The sequence below is a fragment of the Lithobates pipiens genome, unplaced genomic scaffold, assembly GCF_037356315.1.
Source record: "Lithobates pipiens isolate NorthernLeopardFrog02 unplaced genomic scaffold, aLitPip1_a1.2 Scaffold_19, whole genome shotgun sequence".
NCBI lineage: Eukaryota > Metazoa > Chordata > Amphibia > Anura > Ranidae > Lithobates > Lithobates pipiens.
This window is the reverse complement of record NW_027507764.1, coordinates 457,180,724-457,203,759: the sequence shown is the minus strand read 5'-3', so window position 1 is coordinate 457,203,759 and position 23,036 is coordinate 457,180,724. Positions and strand designations below refer to the sequence as shown.

The 23,036-nt window shown below is 42.1% G+C and overlaps 1 protein-coding gene across 1 annotated transcript in view; it reads right to left on the bottom strand.

Moving 5' to 3' along the window:
* Window positions 1-668: 668 nt before the first annotated feature.
* The window catches only part of CLVS1 (clavesin 1), a 180,643-nt gene continuing 158,275 nt past the window's right edge, over window positions 669-23,036 (bottom strand). Inside the window, exon 6 of the mRNA XM_077492774.1 lies at window positions 669-2,453. Within this exon, the coding sequence (XP_077348900.1) occupies window positions 2,366-2,453 (88 nt within the window). The 3' untranslated portion in view covers window positions 669-2,365. The remainder of the gene's footprint in view (window positions 2,454-23,036) is intronic.

Genomic DNA, 23,036 nt, shown 5'->3' with positions numbered 1-23,036 from the left:
CTAGTTACCTTTTTTAATGGTACAAATTTCAATAAAGATCCAATTTAAAACAAGGGAATTCCTATTAAAAATATGATAAATATGAATAAATAAAACAATATTTTCTAATGAAACCAGTTGTTTCATCTTTAATAATTAATGTGGTATATACAAGAGATTTTATTGCACCCCAATTGTACCCCAAGAGTTTTATTATTATTTATTTATTTTTATTCCCCTTTCACAGTATGTGGCTCAGCAGAAATCCATATGAACTGACCCCATCTACTACTATGCACCCAGTGCACAGCTTCTCAGCATTCCCTGTATTTCTACAGCACCACCTGCTGGTAAAATTGGAGACTACACCTTATTCACTGAGACATGTTAGGACCCTCTAGAGCAGTGATGGCGAACCTTGGCACTCCAGATGTTTTGGAACAACATTTCCCATGTTTCTCACCTACACTGCAGAGTGCATGAGCATCATGGGAAATGTAGTTCCAAAACATCTGGGGGTGCCAAGGTTCGCCATCACTGCTCTAGTTGTTGACGTTTTGGGCAGGATTCAGTTGCAATTGAGACAGGGCTTCTAATCATCAAAAACTCGACCCAATACCTCGACCTGTACGGCGAACACACATAGGCTGCCATTGTTGACCTTTCTTTTGAAAATGCTGAAAGTTGGTCCAAAGGGTTCACTGCTTTGAGTCACTGACCAGAAGGAAGTCACTGCTTTTCTCTGAATTCACCCTCTGTGTGTTTTTTCCGGGACTGTTATTCAGAAAGCACTATAGCTAAAGACAGCCAGACAACTAGTATTTTCGGAAGCACATTCATCTGGGAACTGGTTTCTATAAAAAAATACATTTCAGTTAGGTACCCCTGAATGGTCTTCCTGCTAACGAGAGGGGTGTGTCGTTGAAGACCTGTCTGAATTGCTACACTATTGTTTTAGAAAACCTCAGTAATAAAATTTAGGTGGGCATTCGCTGTGAAAGCTTGTGGTATTGCTGATATACTGATTTCAATGAACGCTGGACACCTTGTGTCTTTTAAGAACCTCTGCATGTAGTATCTTGGAACAGACTGCTACAATATTTGTAATCCATGTGCCACCTGCTGGTAATATCTGCTATTGCAGTGTGACCCTAGGATACCAAGATTTGATAACGATGGTATGGCTTTGCTAGGCCTACACTTCAAATATTGCTGGCAACAGCATTCTGTCATTGTTTGCAAACAACCATTCAAGGTAGAAACCCCTCTATGTTATTAATGGCACGACCCCCAGTCAAATAAAGGATTTTTTGTGGTTTCTTGTTACGGCCCTCTAACCATATGTGTAGGTCTAACTAAGTTCATTCATCCAAGAAGTTGCATCAAGCTAATGTACAGTGATGGCAGGGAAAGGGCTCTTCTATACATATCTTTTATTCTATATTTCATAATAGACTATTAAATGTCTTGTTTTATGTCAGGTAATTATACCTTTACAATAATCTGACAAAATTATTTGTTTTAACATTCTGCTGGTGGTTTACTTGATAAAATAATGAAATCTCATGGGTCAATTAATCATGATATAAAAATACTGACTTATAAATCTGAACTCCAGGCATATATAAAAAAAAAAATCTATTCTTTTACAGTTTTGTATTCATTTAAAATGATCATTAAATTTATTGTTACATATGACTAGTAAAAGTCCCTGAATCTGTATTTATATCATCTTTCTGTAATCTCCTATACAGCAACATTCACACTGGGAGATAAAGGGCTATCAATCAAAGCCAATCAGTTTCTGCTGCAGTCAGTCTAACACTGTAAACATAGGTACAGGATGGAAGAGAACGGTGATTGCCTCATCATTGTGTTCCTGCTCCTTCCTTGTCCAGTCACTGGCTAAGACAGATCCTGGACCAGTTTATAATGTAGTCTGCAGAAAGGTTCCAGGACCTGGCTGTGCTGTCTGGCAGGAGTACTGGCTTACACGTTTTGTTGAAGGGAAATAGAAATCTTTTTGGCAGGGGAAACAGTTCCCATATATGGCATTTACCTGTTTCTTTATTTGTTTGCCTGGAGTTCAGCTTTAAGCCTTTTCTACCCAAAAGACAGCTATAATACATTTCCCCTGCAGGGGGCAGCATATATTTTACAACATGGAAAGCTCTAATGCACTTTGTCTGGGTCCTTTTTGGCAGTAAAAGAACTTCACAGTTATTTATAAAGTTGATCCTGTTTATTGGCACTATGGTTATGAAATTAAATAGGTCTTTGCACAGTGACACCGTGTGCACGTAGCTGGTGAATATTCTGCAGAGTGAGAAAAAAAGAAACGAGATCCATCGGTGGAATCTACAGTGACTGCAATGATGCTGGGGGATCAATCCAGGGCAAGAAGCGGTTGGGTGTTTTCATTATCTCTGCGGTCCTCGTGCACCAGCGTGCCAGGCTCTACCACTGACTGGGACCTGAAATGAGAATGAAGTGTAATAGTCACTAAAAATTCACCAAGACACTGACATTGGAATTTTAGAAAGAAAAGTGCTTTTCTTAAAAAAATAGAAATACTCTAATGCCACGTACAGAAAAAGCTCTGATGGTTTTCCCGTCGGAATTCCAACGGAATTCCGCTCAAACTGTCTTCCCTACACACGGTCACACCAAATTCCGACCGCCAAGAACGCGGTGACGTACAACACGTACGACGGGACAAGAAAAAGGAAGTTCAATACCTAGTAGTCAATAGCTTCCATCGCGTAGTTGAATCTGAGCATGCGTGAGTTTTTGCAAGTCGGAATTGCATACACACTATCAGAATTTTTCCATCGGGAAAATTAAGAACATGCTATCAAATTTTTGCTGGCGGGAATTCAGCCAGATAAATTCTGATGGAGCATACACACGGTCGCATTTTCTGATGAAAAGCTCTCATCAGTCTTTTGCTGGCCGAAATTCCGATCGTGTGTACGTGGCATAAGGCAATATACTGAAAGTGTACCTGCTCTAGAGCTTAGTAAATTAGGTAACGAATACTTAAACACATATATGGAAACTAAAAGAAAACAGCATTTTTGCTTGCACATGATTGGATGATGGAAATCAACAGAGTGTCCCCTCATATCTAGAACAACCACAGTGACCAGTACATTTGTCTTTAGTAAATCAACCACTGTATCTCATAAGAATAAGTTAGAATATATCTCTGTGGACCCCCAATCAAACCCTGGGCTCCATCCCGGTTGACCACATCAGGCTCTTTTTTCCCCCATATTCCAAAACAGTCCAGATCCCTTCCTCTATAGGTATGTCCAGGGCTATTCCTACTACAAAATAAGTGGAGACACCTAAAGGGCAAACAAAGTAAATAATTCACTTGGTTCCCCCACCATGGCAGCATATACTCACTTTTCCACCACCCTGTTTATAACCAAGAACCACAAGAAATACAGTTGTGTTCAAAATAATATCAGTCTAACATCACTAGTAACCAGATCAATCACTGTTTTTGGTATAAATTATATTTCTAAATAGCAAATAATTTATTAGTACCGTAGGTTTAGTAGAGTAATAAAAAACCAATAGACCCAACAGTTATGACATGCATGCTGCTTATTTGGTGTAATTGAATCATTAATTGAAAGGGGCATGTTCAAAATAATAGCAGTGTGGACTTCAATTAGTAAGGCCATTCAGTCTGTGAAAAATTAGGTGTCACGCAGGTGGGCCTTATTTAAGGGCAAAGGCAGGAAATGTTGTACATGCTGGGTATTGTGTATTTCTCTCTGAAAATCGGAGTAAAATGGGTCATTCCAGACATTGTTCAGAAGGACAGCGTACTTTGATTAGAAAATAGATTGGAGAGAGGAAGAAAATATAAAGAAGTGCAGAAACTGATAGGCTGCTCAGCTAAAATGATCTCAAATGCTTTAAAATGGCAACCAAAACCAGAAAGACGTGGAAGAAAACAGAAAACTACCATTCAAATGGATCGAAGAATAGCCAAAATGCCAAAGTCTCAGCCAATGATCAGCTCCAGAGTGATCAAAGAAGGTTAAAAGTTACCTGTGAGTACTATAACAATTGAAAGACACCTATGTGAAGCCAAGCTATCGGCAAGAAGTCCCATTGTTGAAAAAAAAAAAAAAGATGTGCTAAAGAGGTTACTTCTGAGAACACATTGAATGGCGCAGCATTTTGTGGACTGTTACCTTTTCAGGTCTAGGGCCCGCAGTTTGTCACACGCTCCCCAAACACTGAATTAAAGCCACAGTACACTGTGAAGACAGTGAAGCATGGTGGTGCAAGCATCATGATATGGGGATGTTTCTTATACTATGGTGTTGGGCCTAGTTATCGCCTACCAGGAATCATGGATTAGTTTGAATACCTCAAAAATACTTGAAGAGGTAATGTTGCCTTATGCCAAAGAGGAAATGCCCTTGAAATGGGTGTTTCAACAAGACAATGACCCCAAACACACCAGAAGTGAGCAGCATCTTGGTTCCAGACCAACAAGATTAAAGTTATAGAGTGGCCAGCCCAATCCCCGAACCTTAACCCAATAGAAAACTTGTGGATTGACATCAAAAATGCTTTTTCTGAGGTAAAACCAAAAAATTTAGAGGAATTGTGCAATCGTCCTGGGCTGGAATACCTGTTCACAGGTGCCAGAAATTGGTCGATGTGAAGCAGTTCTCAGAAACAGTGGTTATACAACTAAATATTAGTTCAGTGATTCACAGGAACGCTAAATCTTCAAGCATTTTCAGTTCATACAGTAAATGTTTGTGTTTGTAAAGAAAAATGCAGAAACTGCTATTTTTCGGGAAAAGCATAATATTCCTTTCTTTCACTTTCTGTAAAGTAATAACAAATTTGAAACATTTTTTTTGTCGATGTTTTGATTTGGAATAGACTGTGCAGTGTTCCCAATACATTTGCGTGTATGAAAGGATTTTGAGCTTTACTCACTTTTTTTAAACACACTGTTATTCTTTTTAACACAACTGTAAGGGCCGGTTCACACAGGGGGCGATGCGAGGCGACACCGACTTGCCTCGCCGCGACCTGCCGTGACCTCAGCGGCGACTTGCAAATGACTTCTGTATAGAAGTCAATGCAAGTCGCCCCGAGGTCGCCCAAAAGTAGTACAGGAACCTTTTTTCTGAGTCGGAGCGAGTCGAGTCGCTCCTCTAAGAACGGTTCCATTGTACAGAACGGGGGCGACTTGTCAGATCGCGGCGAGGCAAGTCGTGTCGCCTCGCATTGCCCCCAGTGTGAACCGACTCCTTATTAGTAATCCTGTTATGGAGAAACATGGGTGGCACTTATTCCATGTGACATCACTGGGCCAAGTAGCACTGTCACTATCACCAAGAAGTTTATTGCCCCGTGTAAGTTATGACTTCGGCAACTCAGAGCTTTACTTGGTTCCGGGTGGTGGAACATTTACAGGGAACATAGGAAGGTGTGTATGTGCGACAGTGATGGTCTTCAAAAAAGTAAGCCTTTTGCTTTATCCTGCACAGGCAAAAAGCGTATGTTTACTTTACGTCCCCTGTCCCCCTTGGTATAGACTACTTCCAGGTCTGGGGATAGTGAAAATGATTTAATGCACAGCACCCAGTATACTATAAGTATATATCTCTCCCTAAGGCAGAACTTCGATGAACAAGCTATCATTTTATTTTGTTCATATTCTCCTCCTTGGTATTGCAGAGAAAGAATACAAATCACTTCAAACCATGTATGGCAGCATTATAAATGGACTTTCTATTTTAATTGCAAGCATGTCCTTGGTCTAGGTCAACATCATTAATCTGATTGCAGTTCACAGGTACTAATGCTGAACCACACTCTCATACCATACCATCCACAATGCTTCTCTTGTTTTTATGGCCTATATAGCAAATTTTTTTTATATAGAATGTCAAACACCTTTATTCAATAAACCAATGCAATGTGCTTATTCCATAGCAACCAATCAGATACGTTTCCAATGTTAACTCAGTATAGTGCAATAACACTTATCAACCAGTTATCAGATTATCAATTTATTGTTGTCAGACCAGTAAACCTCATCAACCAATCAGATATCAGGTTACTACGGCAAGCTACAGTGCATCCGACAATTATTCACAGGACTTCACTTTTTCCACATTTTGTTATATTACAGCCTTATTCCAGAATGGATTCAATTCATTATTTTCCTCAAAACTCTACAAACAATACCCCATAATGAAAACAGGAAAGAAGTTCATTTGAAATCTTTGCAAATGTATTAAAAATAACATGCCATGACACTCAAAATTGAGCCCAGGTGCAGGTGCTGTTTCCACAGATCATCCTTGAGATGTTTCTACAACTTAATTGAAGTCCACCTGTGGTAAATTCAGTTGACTGGACATGATTTGGAAAGGCACTGTCTATATAAAAGTCCCACAGATAACAGTGCATGTCAGAGCACAAACCAAGCCATGAAGTCCAAGGAATTGTTTTTAGACCTTCGAGACAGGATTGTCCCTATATAAGTCGCCGCACAACTCGTCCCTGTCATTGTGGCCAGAGACAGCGTTGAGTCAACATTTCAAGGAAGAAGAAGAGAAGGCGGTGGCAACGACAGAACACTGGGCCAACGCTAGTAAAAGAGCTGGAAGAAGTAAGCGGAGGCCTGGCAAGAAGAACCGAAGAGGGGGGCAAGAAGAACCGAAGAGGGGGACAAGACCCCCAAAGTCAGAAGAAGAGAAGGCGGCGACAGAAGACCAGGCCACCTCTAGTAAAAGAGCTATAAGAAGATAGTGGAGGCCCGGCAAGAAGAACTGAAGAGGGGGACAAGACCCCCGAAGTCGGAAGAAGACCCCCGGATGGCGACGAACAAGAAGAAAGCCAGGTTCCTCCGCTAGTAAAAGAGCTAGAAAAAGAGCAGAAGATCTCGGAGGATTCTGGCGAGAAGACCCCCCAAGACGGAAGACCACCGGAGCTGTCCAATAAATTATTTTAAAAACATGTGTTGTGTTTTTTTTTTACACTTTTTTTTCACCAGGTGAATGGGTAGGGGTACATGGTACCCCAATACTCATCCACATAGGGTGGGGGGCCAGTATCCAGGAGCCCCCTTATTAAAGGGGGCTCCAGGATTCCGATAAGCCCCCCGCTCGCAGACCCCGACAACCAACGGCCAGGGTTGTCGGGAAGAGGCCCTTGTCCTCATCAACATGGGGACAAGGTGCTTTGGGGTGGGGGGGCCGCAGGGCACCCCCTTCCCCAAAGCACCCCCCCCCATGTTGAGGGCACGTGGCCTGGTACGGCTCAGGAGTGGGGGCGCTCGCTCGTCCCCACCCCCTTTCCTGACCGGCCAGGCTATGTGCACGGATAAGGGTCTGATATGGACTTGGGGGGGGGGGGCCCATGCCATTTTTTCAGCGTAGGGCTTCCCCTTTAAGTCCATACCAGGTGACGGGGCTAGAGAGGTGTCAATCTCGCCAATGAAGGCGGTGACATTGACTTCCTTCGCTAGTCCCGTCTACCTGGAGCCACGTTCAAAATGAACAGATTTTACTTCATGTGCGGGCAAGTCCGTTCATTTCAAAGGTCTGGCAGACCAGCGCACAGACGGGCACCCAATTTTGAGTCAAAACCTCTTTCTAAGTCTGCTGGACTTTTGGGAACAAAAAGTCCGCCAGAGCCCACACACAGGCGGATTTTCCAGTGGACTCTAGTCCGCCGGAAAGTCCGATCGTGTGTATGGGGCATAACAGTCAAAAAAGCATGGTCAGTAGCAGCAACAGCAACTCAGTGCAAGCTTGGATAAGAGTTTCAGTAAGTTGTTTACTTTTATTATTTTTTACAATATTTTTTTCTTACATAGTTACATAGTAGGTGAGGTTGAAAAAAAAGACGCAAGTCCATCAAGTCCAGCCTATGTGTGTGATTATGTGTATGATTGTACATCCCTGTATGTTGTGGTCGTTCAGGTGCTAATCTAATAGTTTTTTTAAACTACCGATGCCCCCACTGAAACCACCACCTGTGGAAGGAATTCCACATCCTTGCCGCTCTTACAGTAAAGATACCTCTACACAGTTTAAGCTTAAACCTCTTTTCTTCTAATTTTAAAGTGTGGTCACGTGTCTTATTAAACTCCCTTCCACAAAAAAGTTTTATCCCTATTGTGGGGTCACCAGTATGGTATTATTAAACTGAAATCCTATCCCCTCTCAAGCGTCTCTTCTCCAGAGAGAATAAGTTTGGTGCTCGCAAACTTTCTTCATAACCAATATCCTCCAGACCCTTTATTAGCTTTGTTGCTCTTCTTTGTACTCACTCCATTTCTAATATATCCTTCCTGAGGACTGGAACTGGACAGCATACTCCAGGTGAGGCTGGACCAAAGTCTTGAGTGGGAGAAATATTGCTTTATCTCTGGAGTTAATCCCCTTTTTAATGCATGCCAATATTCTGTTTGCTTTGTTTGCAGCAGCTTGGCATTGCATGCCATTGCTGAGCCTATCATCCACTAGGACCCCCAGGTCTTTTTCCATCCTAGATTCCCCCAGAGGTTCACTCTCAAGTGGGTAGATCGCATTCATATTTTTGCCACCCAAACACATCATTTTACATTTTCTACATTAAACCTCATTTGCCATGTAGTTGCCCACCCCATTCATTTGTTCAGATCTTCTTGCAAGGTTTCCACATCCTGCTTATCTTAGTGTTATCCGCAAATACAGAGATTGAACTGTTTACCTAACAAATTAACCAGGATTGGTTCCAGCACAGAACCCTGGGGAACTCCACTTCCCACCCCTGACCATTGAGAGTATTCCCCATTTATCACCACCCTCTGAACTCGCCCTTGTAGCCAGTTTTCAATCCATGTACTTACACTATGGTCCATACCAACGGACCCTACTTTGTACAGTAACATAATGTTTATGGGGAACTGTGTCAAATGCTTTTGCAAAATCCAAATACACCACATCTATGGATCTTCCTTTATCTAGATGGCAGCTCACCTCCTCAGAGAAGGTTAATAGATTGGTTTGGCAAGAATGATTCTTCATGAATCCATGGTGATTACTGCTAACGATACCGTTTTCATTACTAAAATCTTGTATATAGTCCCTTTTCATCCCCTCCAAGAGCTTGTATACTATTGATGTTAGGCTAACTAGTCTGTAATTCCCAGGGATGTATTTTGGCCCTTTTTTAAATATTGGTAGTACTTTGGCTTTTCTTCAATCAGCTGGTACCATTCCAGTCAGTAGACTGCCAGTAAAAATTAGGAACAATGGTGTGGCCGAGTTCCCCGAGTAACCCCGGGTGCAAGCCATCTGGTCTCTGTGATTTATTAATCTTAAAGCGGGAGTCCGCCGGGACTCCGAGTTTTTTTTTTTTTTTTTCAAAGCCAGCAGCTACAAATACTGCAGCTGCTGACTTTTAAAATAGTGACACTTACCTGTCCAGCGCGCCCGCGATGTCGGCACCCGAAGCCGATCTCTAGATCGTCTCTCGGGTCCTGCCGCCGCCATCTTGGGTATAGGAATCAGGAAATGGAGCCTTTCGGCTTCATTTCCCGGTTCCCTACTGCGCATGCGCGAGTCGCGCTGCGCAATAAGGACGGTCCCCGCTGCCTCTGGGATCTGTGTGTTTCCCAGCAGGCAGCGGGGCACTTGCGGAAAGGGGCGTAATCTACGCCCCTTTCCGCAGAGAGCTATCCCGGAAGTGGGTGCAGGTATCTGCACCCCCCTCCCCCCTGAAAGGTGCCAATTGTGGCGCCGGAGGGGGGAGGGTTCCGATGAGCGGAAGGTCCACTTTAGAGTTTCTAAGTTTCCCAAGTCTATTTCTAATTCTGTCCTCTGTTAGCCATTAGGGTGCTTCCTTTGATGTGTCATGAGGACAAACATTGCAGTTTTGGTTACTGAAGCCCCCCGATTCCCTTGTTAAGAATGAGGATAAGAATAAATTCGAAATCTTCGCCATCTCCCCATCTCTTCTAACCAGATGTCCTTCCTCATTCTTTATGGGGCCAATATGGTCTGTCCTCCCTTTTTTACTGTTTATATACTTTTTTGGGGGGATTTTTTTTGCTCTCCTCCATGTCTTTTGTGCTCTATCTTAGCAGCCCTAATTGCACCCTTACATATTTTGTTGCATTCTTTGTAATGTCTGAATGCTGATGATGATCACTCAGTTTTGTACTTTTATATGTATTTTTACATTGGAGTTAAGCCACCCAGGACTTTTGTTCACTCTTTTAAATGTATTTCCCAATGGGATGCTCTAGCTAATGCCCTTATTTAATATGCTCTTAAAGCAAACCCATCTCTCCTTTGTGTTCCTTGTTTCGAAAATGTTATCCCAATTTATATCTTCTAGCAAGGTTCGTAGTTTAGGGAAGTTGGCTCTTTTGATATTCAGTGTCTTTGTGTTCCCCTTATGTTTCCTATTTGTGTGATTTATACTGAAGCCAATTGACCTGTGATTGCTGTTTCTTAAATTGCCCTGTATTACCACATCCGTGATCAGGTCTGTATTGTTGGTAATCAGTAGATCTAGTAACGCCTTGTTTCTAGTTGGTGTGTCTATCATCTGAACCATGATATTGTCCTGCAAGAAATTTAGGAACTGGCGAGCCTTAGACAAATGTGTGGTTCCCTCCACCCAGTCTGTGTCTGGATAATTAAAATCCCCCATTGTGATAACACTTCCCATCCTTGCTGCTAATCCAAATTGTGATAGGTCCGTCTCCTCCCTCAGGTTAGGGGGCCTATAGCATACTCCCAGTATTATTTTCCCCTTACCTTTGGATCTGTACCCATAGGGTTACACCTCTTCCCTAGCTCCCTTATTGATGTCATCTCTCACATTCACTTGTTTTACTTTATTTTTGATATATAGTCATACCCCTCCCCTTTTTTACCCTCTCTATCCTGTGATAAAGGGTATACCCTTGAATGGTTGCCAGCCAATCATGAGAGCTGTTGAATTGGGTCTCTGAAATTCCCACAAAATCGAAATCCTTCAGGTTCACCCATCTTGTCTGCCAGGCTATTGGCATTGGCCACGTAGTCTAGACTGATCACCTACTGTCCTTTTATTGGGTGTTCCGAGATTGCAACTAGGATTTGTTACTATACTTATCTTCGGTTTATGTGCTTTAGTCAACCTACCACTAATGCCCCCAATACTTCCCTCTGGAATATGTTCATTGCTGACTATCTCTATCTCTGGAATCCCACCCGTCGCCCCTAGTTTAAAAACCCCTCTAACTTTTCGGCCATCCTCACTCCCGGCACATCTGCACCCTCCTCCTAATCTTTTAAAAAAAAAATTAGGAGTCCCGTTATGGGGCTTTTGTAAAATATCAAGGGTCTAAACAGACCCCTGATGTCTCACATTGAGACAGAGAAAGAAACTGAGGACAGAGATTCCCCAGTCCTTTTCTCTGCAGCCTGCAGTAAACATAGTTTACTATGCTTCAGTTAAGAATGAAGACAGGAGAAATTGGTACAGAGCACTTACTGTGTTCATTCAGAAAAGAAAGGCCAGTTAATGAAATATTTACCAGCCCCTTTCCCGCTCCTGAGAGTAGAGGAGGGAAGCTGGCGGGACTGCATGGGGGAGACAGGAAGCAAGAGGAATCAGTACACAATGGGAGGAATAAGGTGTGCCCAGGCACAGCCTGCGCACACGTCTATATCAGTATGTTTGATCTTTGTATGATTGTTGCTGCCAGACCTGGTGGTTACTGCATTTCAGAAACTGCTGACCTCAAGAGAGTTTACAGAAAATGATTTGAAAAACAAAAAGCATCAGGTAAGGTGAGGCTTAGTTGTTGAAAACACCTTAATAATGGGAAAGGTCAGAGGAGCATGGCCAGGCTTGTCCAAACTGGTAGGAAACAGTAGCGGCTGGTGGTATATTTTTTGGAGAAGGAGGCAGCAAATAGCCACCCCCCCTACCAGTCAGGTTACCTGCAACACCCCGGTCGTTTGGTCACCAGCTCTGCACTTACTCCATCAAGGCCATGGGCAGCGCTTCCTCGGGGTGGTGGCAGCTTCCCCTGTGTCTCCTCCTCCTCAGCATCATGGCGTCTCCTCTCTCCTCCTCCTAGGCAGCCAATAGGATCGCTTCTCCTCTGGGCCAAGCGGGTGAATATTCTATTGTCACACAACTGGGTGGGCTCGGGGCACAATGCTCTGCACCCCAAGCCCACTCTTTTTTTAAGCCAACTAGAAACTTGGGCTCTAATCATGTGCTTCTAAATAAAAAAACTAAAAAAAAACATTGGAATCCATGCGTCCAGCGTCCTGTATGTAGATTAGGGGCCGGGCGCCCCTGTGCCCCATATGGATGAACCGCCACTGGTAGGAAGTCAACAACTACTCAAATATCCACTTCTTTTCTATTTCAGTTGTTTTTATTGTTTTATAATAAGCATACAAACGGGAATAAACTCTTACAAAATCAGGTTGGTACCATAACCATAAAATGTGGATAATTACAAAGTGTCTGTCACTTCTATACAAAGACCCAATGTCAGATGATATAGTTAAAACACGTAGGCCTCCTCTCAGCTCTCGCCACCTAATCAATTTTAACCAGGGTGGGTCCAGGCTGAGCGGTACCTTCCCCTTCTGTTCCTTTATAATAGAAGCATTCAAAATGCAGTTTTTAAATGATGATTTAATTTATTATGGGAGAAAAGCTATCCAAGCCTGCCTTGGCCCTATGTGAAAAAGTAATGCATAAATCATGAATGAACTGTAATTAACCAAATTTTGTTTTAAATTTCATTTGCCACACCCAGGCCTGATTACTACCAGACCAGTTGAATCAAGAAATAACTTAAATAGAAGCTGTCTGACAAATGCACGCAAAAAGAGCTAAATATGCAAAGCATCATGCAATCTAAAGGAATTCAAGAACAGATGAGAAACAAAGTAATAGATATTTGGAAAGGGTCTGGAAAGGGTTACAAAGCCATTTCCAGCGAACCAAGGTGAAAGCCATTATTCACAAATAGTGAAAACTTGGAACAGTGGTAAACTTTCCCAGGAGTGACTGGCCTACCAAAATTACTCCAAGAGCACAACAACGACTCATCCAGAAGGTCATAAAAGAACCCAGAACAACATGTAAAGAACTGCACACCTCACTTGCCAGTTATTAGCAGAGCCGACTTCCAAACATGGCGTTCTAACTCCGCCCAGTGTAATTATGTCAATGTCCACCTGACGCTTTACACCATGTTTGGAAGTTGGGTCTGCTAATGTCTCTTTGTGATATACTTATTGAATCTTTTTACATGTGAGTGCAATTTTAAAGATTTATGAATAAAAAACATATTAGCGATCTGCACTATGGATCTTTATGCACCCTTTATACTGCCTCTACTCCTGGGAAATCGATGACCATTAAGCCAAGACATTTGGAGCTGTGCTTTTTTACACACACACTAAGCATATTTTATTTGACTTATTTTTATAGTGGGGTCCTTCCAGATCAGGTGAGAAGATACCCATAAGGTGAGGGTGTTTTTGTTTCACGTTGGAGGATTTGATTTACTTTGGAAGACTTTGGAAGCGGACTGGTGCACTAAGTCCCTGTACACACGGTCGGAGATTTCCACAACCAAATCCGAGGGATTTTGCCCGTCGGATTTTGTCCGTCGGATCTTGTCCGAAACTGTTGCATACACACAGTTGGACAAAGTTGGCGAAAAAATCCGATCTTTCAGAACGTGATGACGTAATTTCGTTACGATGGGACTACATTCAGGCTAGTAGCCAATAGCTTTGATGTAGGAATTTGATCTGAGCATGCGTGGCACTTAGTCCGATCAAAATTCTCTACACATGATCGGAGTATGTCCAATCAGCCCAGTTGGTCGGGAAATATTTCCAACATGTTGGAAAATTGGGTCCGATGGATATTCCGATGGAATCAGTCCCATGCATACCACACACAGTCGGATTATCTGACGACACGGTCCGATAGGACACATTCCGACGGATTCTCCGACCGCGTGTACAAGGGCTAAGAGTGGATGGTGTATGGGACTTTTATATTGGACTGTTTAAACTATGAATTTTTTTGAGCACACATTTTTTGATACATTGATATATGGTATTTGTTGCAAAAAGATATACAGTATCTCACAAAAGTGAGTACACCCCTCACATTTTTCTAAATATTTTATTATATCTTTTCATGTGACAACACTGAAGCAGAAAAAAAATGACCCAGGGCCAATGCGTGTAGGAGAGCAGCGCTTTTCTACGAAAAACAATGTACGTGCCTAAACGCATCTAAATGTGCTTAAGCACTGGGCGCAGTTAGTGCTTGAGCGTGCATTGATTTCAATGGCCAGAATAAATGAATATTTGGCCAATGAAATGAATGAGCGCTAAAAAACTTGATGTGCCTGAATACTTTAGGCACGTTTTTTTAATGGCAGTGGGATGTCCTGGCTTTTTCTGCTTTTTTTGCTGCTGCAGTAATTCAGATGAAATCATTGAACTGATTTTTTAAGGTATTTTACAATATTATTTATGTTCAGCTCATATTATGAAATCACAGTAAAATACATTTATTTTATCAGTTTTCTCCTTACCTCCAAACATGCAAGCTGTCCCCTATTTAATTACATATAAACACATGAATGCAGATTAAATAAAGCTTCTTATACATCAGCCTTATCTCGGCCCTCATTATTTCCACAATAGGTGCATGTCGTGCATTATTCACTTCCTGCTCATTAATGGTGTTAGCAAGCCATGGAAATATGAAACTAGCAGCTCACCCAGAAGAAAGAAATTAAAAAGGTTTAGGGTGATTGCTTATCCAGTCCTATAACAGAAACAACCCATAAGAAATAAGAATTCTGGTATCATTAAATGGTAGTCTGTTTTTTTGGGGTTTTTTTAATTGTCAATCCTTAAATGTATACATGGCACCCCACAAAGGATTTGTTTGTTGTAACTCCTGACACCCTGCATTCACAGCATTTTGCAGCAGAACACCACAACTGCTCCAGATTATGCATGACTATTGCAACCAGAGCTTTTTTTTTATGTAGCCCCTGTGGGATTTATTTAAAAATTCAGCCCAGAGTTAAGCCTAGTGCACACAGGCTGAATGTAAGCCGTATGTCAGCAGAAATCAGCCAACATTCGGCCTGCGTGTATGGCAGCCAGTCTCACAGGCTCATGATCTAAAAAGATGTGCTGATCGGCTCCTGATCAGCGCTCTCAGCCAATAACTGAGATCAGTGACTGGAGTGTTCTGGCTGGGGCCATCCCCCTGTCAGAACACAATAGCTCAGGGGAGATTGCTGTACTAAGAGCTTGTTAGTACAGCGGCTCCGATCTGAGCTGTCAGCTGAGTTGAATGGAAAAAAAAACTAGTGGTGTGTACTAGATTTTAGGATGTACCCACTCCTTTTTAAAATAGTTAATTGTCTATAACAATATTCAAATACAACAAAAATGAAATAAATAAAACAAAACTACACTAAATACACCTCCCTCTAAATAAAGGGAAAAGCAGTCATTTTAGTGACAATTTTACCCTCTTTCTGCTGGATAATCTGCAAAATCTCTACTTCAAATACATACACAATGATATGGAATCTTAGTGGATTGTACAATGTGGCAGCTTTATAGTGATCTATTACCTGTTGTGATCAATAGTGTGTTAAAGAAAATTAATTGTCATGTATTTCACTAAAAATTAATGACATTACTAACTGTGTATACGGTATGCTAATGTTAGCTTCTTCTGTAATAACATGTTCACTTGCTAGAATTAATTTGCAGAAAGAAATTATTAAAATTAATTGTTGTCCTCTATATTCTTGGAATGTCTTGTTGTGGAACATGGAGACAGTTGTATTCCTTGATATAGAGTGAGTTAATTGGGAGTCTAGAGGTCAAGCTGATAAGGAGTTCCGAGAGCAGAAATTAATGTCTCTTGTAATTAATTTTGTGCGTGCTGTGAGTGTGTAATTTATGTAAAATGTTTATGTTTCGTCAGGTCCTACCAGTGCAAGGAGAAGGTCATCCAGCACCCAGGGCAAATATGCCAACCCCCCCACCCCTTCCCTTCGGGTTAGGAGTGATGTCACTGTCACTACTCCAGTCGGCCTTGTAACAGAAGCAAATGGCACAGGGATCCCTCATCCCTGCAATAAACCATTGCGTCCAGGACAGCTGCCCCTCCTGCTCACCCCTTGTCCCGGCCTTGGGTCCTACATTTCAACTGTCCAGAATAGGAGCTTTAAAGCCCTTGTTTTTGGTCAACAGACACAATCCCTGTAAACTGTTGCCATTTGGGTCTCCACGTATGCTAATGCCTTTCTAATATTAACTTTTAATTGTAAGGACCCCAGTAATACCAAAATATATTGTTCCGAGTTGGGCAGCCTTTGCCCAATGCAGCCCACCACGCAGACAAGGTAATGCACTCATTTATTTCACCAATACATCGCAACATACTGCAGAGAATAAAGATAACTAAAATGTAATTTTGACATTTCAATAAAGTTATACAAAATAAAATGTAAACTGTGCAATGTGATTGCATTCATTCATTGGCATTGTTAACTACACAGCACACACCAGAGACCGCGTTATAACACAGCTGCTAATGTCAATGGGCCCTAACTTTTGTCTTGTAAATAAACGTACAAAAAAAACAAGAAACTGGGGTGCGCGTGCCTATGCACCAATGGCTAATAAGAGAGAAACAATCTTTGTTGATTGTAAAGTTTATCATGAAAAGAAAGAAGAAGCAAATGAGTGAATGTATATACTGATAGGATGGGAAGCAAATTGATTCTGTAGGAAAGCAGAATATAAAAAGATACCCCAGTATTGCTGATCTACTGTTCTTTTTTACCTTGTCCCTATGATATAGAAGTATCAGATAGGTGGTTTCTATCTACAGGGAGGCCACCTCAAACCATTTGACTGGCTAATTACTGTGGTATGGTGTCATGAATTCAAGCCACTCGTTGGTCTCAGTCAAAAAAGGTAAATCTCATATCTTCAATGTAACCCACTAGGCAATTTGACTGGCCAATTACCATGGGATGGTGTCTTGCATCCAAGCCACTCGTTGGTCTCAGTCAAAAAGAGTTCTCATGACTACATAGAAAACAGCTTGTTCACCATCCTAATAAACCATGTGACCCATGTGACACACCAAAGTATGAAAAAATAGGTGCAAAAAATACCTATCTCTACATGTTTCACTCACTATATGTGCCTTGGCAGGACAAGATAATGGGACAAACAAACATATAAGATCCATGGTGGTGACAGGAAATGGCATCCAATTGTTTGGCCATGCTGTATTTATACCATTATGAGCAAAATAGCCGCCGTGCGTCTACGTGCAGTAACGTCATGATACGTGTGATGTCATTGCACAATCGCACATTGGCCCAACAAAAAAATGATTGTGCCACAGCGCCATCTAACAGACTAGCTGAGAAGTGTTAAGCAATATTTGTTGTAAATATCAATTGGAAATCAATTCCATCTTCTGGAAGAAGGATGAAATAGCACTAATCATGTAGTTGACAAACCAAGAGCCTGCAGCCTGATATTCTCCAGGCCTGGGGATATTGGATTTCCCTTTTGTATATACTCCTGAAGAAGCTCATTTGGTAAGAGATAAGGTGTTTTGTGCACCTATTTTTTCATACTTTGGTGTGTTACAGGGGTCACATGGTTTATTAGAATGGTGTGAACAAGCTATTCTCTATGTAGTCATGAGAGCTTTTTTTTTTACTGAGACCAACGAGTGGCTTGGATGCAAGACACCATCCCATGGTAATTGGCAAGTCAAATTGCCTAGTGGGTTGAATTCATGACACCATACCACAGTAATTAGCTAGTCAAATGGTTTGAGGAGGCCTCCCTGTAGATAGAGACACCTATCTTATACTCCTATATCATAGGGGCAGGCTAAAATAGAATAGCAGATCAACAATACTGGGGTATCTTTTTATCTTCTGCTCTCCTACAGGATCAATATGCTTCCCATCCTATAAGTATATACATACACTCATTTGCTTCTTCTTTTTCATAATACACTTTATAACAACAAAGGTTGATTCTCTCTTATTGGCCTTTGCTGCATAGGCATGCGCACCCTGTTTCTTGTGTTTTTAGTAAAATTACTTGCCAGCTTAAGGCTGGGTTCACACTTCTGTGATCACAGATATCGCATGTGATTCACACCACATTTCTGTGCAGATCACATACGCTGTCTGTGCAATGCGAATTCAGCCATACAAACTGTATGGCTGAAATCACATCGCTTTCCCATCAAAATGGTGTTGGACCCTTTTTTTGATCCGCACTGGAATCGGATCGTATGGGTGTTTACACTTATGCATTCCGATTCCTGCACCATTTGACAGTTTGCACTGCAATCTGTGAATGGATCTGGGGGTCCCATTAACTTTCTATTGACCTAGCAGTGGTTCATAGGTGAACTGCCTGAGAGTAACGTGATGCGGGAATCCGCACAGGAATCGCGTTGTTCCCGCATCGCATATGTGTGAAACGGGACTAAGAGACCTTTGTACATTATAGTAGGCAATTTGTTTAGTAGTAATTTGTAAATAAATGTTAAAAACCATCACTGTGAGCAGTGGGTGATGATTTTTTTTTTTATCAAGTGTAAATAACCTGGTGCAATAGAGGTACAAATGGCACTGGATCAGACCTATCTACACATGCCTATATTGTATGTGAACTGTATTGTCTGCAAATGGCTTTGTAATTCTGTTCAGCCAGTCTTGTGGTGCACACTTCTCAACACTGCAAAGGGGAGGACCTTCCATTGTAATCTGTCTGCTCTGACCAGGGCTTTTTTTCAGCGGGAACTTGGGGGAACGCAGTCCCGGCACCTCCAGCACTGAATGTATTAAATGGCAAGGAGTGCTAAAGGGTCCATTGATGCTGGCTTCTGGGGGATCTATAGTTGCTGGAGGGGGTATTGTTGCTGGGGTGGGGGCAGTCATTGCTGGGAGGGATCTACTGTTAAACGCGGGGTCTATTCTTGCTGGCTGCTGGAGGGTCTATTGATGCTGGCTGCTGGAGGGTCTATTGATGCTGGCTGCTGGGAGTCTATTGTTCCTGGGGTGTATCTATTTGTGCTATGGGGTTCCATTGTTGGTGGGCATCTATTGTTGCTGGCTGTTGGAAGTCTATTGTTGCTGGGATGGGTCTATTGTTGCAGGGAGGTCCATTGTTGCTGGGGGGTCTATTGTTGCTAGCTACCTGGGATCTACAGATATTTGACTGCTTTTCCACCTATTCTCTGAGAAAAAAAGCCCTGGCTTTTACCCATAATAGTCTTAAGGCTGAACAAGAAAATCGTAGACTTATCTTCCTTGCTATGTAGTATTGCAGAAATTTGTACAAGGCTGGCTGAACAGAAATCTGTTGGCAGTAAAAACTGTTAATATTTTAAGAGTCAGCACCTACAAAAAGAATATGAATAAATCATTAAAGAACCCCTTCCCCAGGTCGCTGCGAAGCATAGTAACTCACTGACCATTCTGGATGACACAAATGCATTTGTAAGCATGTCAGATACTCACGCAAGAATGCCTAATGTCATTCTACATTTTGTGATCGTACACCTCACCTATGAAATAGCCATCATCATCTCAAGTCCTGTCTCCCCACATCTGCCTCAATCTTGCCTTTACTGATAATTTATGCGTATTCGTATTAGTGCTGTGATGTCCTATGGAAGGAAAAAAAAGGCTCTCCTAAACGAAAGGGGGACCTTTGGCCTTCACCGCTTAATTATGCTACTCTGTGCACGTATGCAGTATTGTGATACTCCGAAGCCTTATGTTGTAATAGGAAGTAAATATCTAGTGCTACATAACTGTACACTCACCGGCTACTTTATTAGGTAAACCTTTCTAGTACCAGATTGGATCCCCTTTTGCCTTCAGAACTGACTTAAAGGAGTTGTAAAGGCAGAAGGTTTTTCTTTTATCCTAATGCATTCTATGCATTAAGATAAAAAAAGCCTTCTGTGTGCAGCAGCCTCCCCAGCACCCCCTAATTACATACCTGTAACAAGTGTCTTAGCCATCCGGGACCCTCCTCCTGATTGTCTGAGACACAGCAGTGGCACCATTGGCTCCCATGGCTGTCAATCAAAGTCAGTTAGCCAATCAGCAGAGGGGGTGGGGCTAGGTTGGGCTCCGTGTCTGAATGGACACAGGGAGCTGTGAATCGGCTCAGGTGCCCCAATAGCAAGCTGCTTTCTGTGGGGGCACTTGAGAGGAGGGGAGGGGCCAGGAGCAGTGAAGAGGGACCTGAGAAGAGGGGGGTCCAGGCTGCTCTAAGCAAAACTACTGCAATAGAGCAGGTAAGTATAACACGTTTGTTATTTTTACAAAAAAAAAATAGACTTTACAATCACTTTAATCCTTTGTAGCATAGATTCAACAAGGTGTTGGAAACGTTCCCCAGAGATTTTGGTCAATATTGACATGATAGCATCACGCACTTGCTGCAGATTTGTCGGCTGCACATCCATGATGTGAATCACCCGTTACACCACATCCCAAAGGTGCTCTATTGGATGGAGATCTGGTGACTGTGGAGGGTATTGGAGTACAGTCACCTCATTGTCATGTTCAAGAAACCAGTGGTGAGAGGATTTGAGCTTTGTGACATGGTGCATTATCCTGCTGGAAGTTGCTGTCAGAAGATGGGTACACTGTGGTCATAAAGGGATGGACATGGTCAGCAACAATACTCAGGTAGGCCGTGGTGTTTAACCACTTCCCACCCGGCCAATGCATATATACGGCCGGGTGAGAGCTGTCTACTCCTGATAGGCCGTTCAGGAACGTCCTTCAGAAGTAGCGGGATCGCGCGCGCGCGTGCCCGCGCAGCGGCGCGATCCCGATGTGCTCGTGTCACCCGGACACGGCACATCTCAGATCGGCAGGAGGGCTCTGTGATTGGCCCTCCTGATCACATGACGGCCGTGTCCAATCACGGCCGTCATGTGATGTAAACAAACAGCCGGTTGCTAGGCAATCGGCTCTCCTCTCCTCACACGGAAGTCATCGCTGAGGAGAGGAGAGCAGAACGCTGCAGCCGGCTGATGATCACTGAGTATGAGCTGTTTTTTACAGCTTTTTACTCACTGATCATCAGTCTAGTGTCAACACACAACACACAACACACCACACAGTACAAACACAGTCCCCACATATGTCCCCAAAACACACATGTCCCCAAAACATACATGTCCCCAAATAATAAAAACACATGTCCCCAATAATAAAAACATGTCCCCCACATATGTCCCACTAAAATCACATGTCCCAATGATTATCTGCACACATATGTACGTGATCACCTGCACACATATGTACATGATCATTTGCGTACATATGTCCCTGATCACACAAACCAATTATTATACACTTAACGGAATTTTTTTTACCAAAAACATGTAGCAGAATACATTGTGGCTTAAATTTATGACAAAATTTGATTTTATTGGATTTCTTTTCAAATAGAAAAAAGAAAATATTGTTTTTTTTCCAAATTTCCGCTTTTTTTGCGCTTATATCGCAAAAAATAAAAAACGGATTCGTGAATAAATAACACCAAAATAAAGCTCTATTTATGCGAACAAAATGATAACCATTTCATTTGGGTACAGTGTAGCATGACCGCGCAATTGTTATTGAAAGCGCTAGAGCGATGAAAGCTGAAAATTGGGCTGGGAAGGAAGGGGGTGAAAGTGCCCTGTATTGTAGTGGTTAAAGGATCCTCAATTGGTACTAAGGAGCCCAAATTGTGGCAATAAAATATCCCCCCACACCATCAGCCGGAACCATTGATACAAGGCAGGGTGGATCCATGATTTCATGTTGTTTACGCCAAATTCTGACCCTACCTTCTTAATGTCGCAGCTGAAATTGAGACTCATCAGACCAGACAACGTTTTTCCAATCTTCTATTGTCTAATTATGGTGAGTCTTGTAATGGAAATTTGTAAGTTCTGTATATAATTGTATTCTATTTTATATGTATTGCACGATGCCCTCACTGTGCAAATGGCACTAATAATGTTTTCAGTACATGTTTTGCATTCTTTCGAGTCCTGATTAGAATTAGCCTGCCTATGTAACGCCCCTTGTTACCATACAAGTACAATTGTAATCTTTAATGTGATACCTGCGTAATCATGTTTATAAAAACCTTCAATTGCATCATAATAAAGCAGAACAGTTATTTGGAAAGATGTGCAGTGTATCATTTGTGTCTGTTCCCTACTGCAGTAGTTATTATTCATTTGGAACCACTAATCAATATGCGGATAGGAGTTGCCTATCTACAGAATATCTAAATCAGCCTGTGCGAATTGTAGCCTAAGTTTCCTGTTCTTAGCTGACAGGAGTGGCACCCGGTGTGGCCTTTTGGTGCTGTAGCCCATCTGCTTCAAGGTTCGATGTGTTGTGAGTTCAGAGATAGTATTCTGCTTACCTTCGCTGTAACGAGTGGCTATTTGAATTACTGTTGCCTTTCTATCATCTTAAACCAGTCTGCCCATTCTTCTCTGATATCAACAAGCCATTTTTTGTCCTTGCAACTGCCACTCACTGGATATTTTCTCTTTTTCTGACCACTTTCTGTAAACCCTAGAGATGGATTTGCATCAAAATCCCAGTAGATCAGCAGTTTTTGAAACACTCAGACCAGTCTGTCTGACACCAACAACCATGCCACATTCAAAATCACTTAAACCCCCTTTCTTCCCCATTCTGATGCTTTGTTTGAACTTCAGCAATTCGTCTTTACCGGTGTATATATAATGTACAGTGGTGTGAAAAAGTGTTTGCCCCCTTCCTCATTTCCTGTTCCTTTGCATGTTTGTCACACTTAAGTGTTTCGGAACATCAAACCAATTTAAACAATAGTCAAGGACAACACAAGTAAACACAAAATGCAATTTGTAAATGAAGGTGTTTATTATTAAAGGTGAAA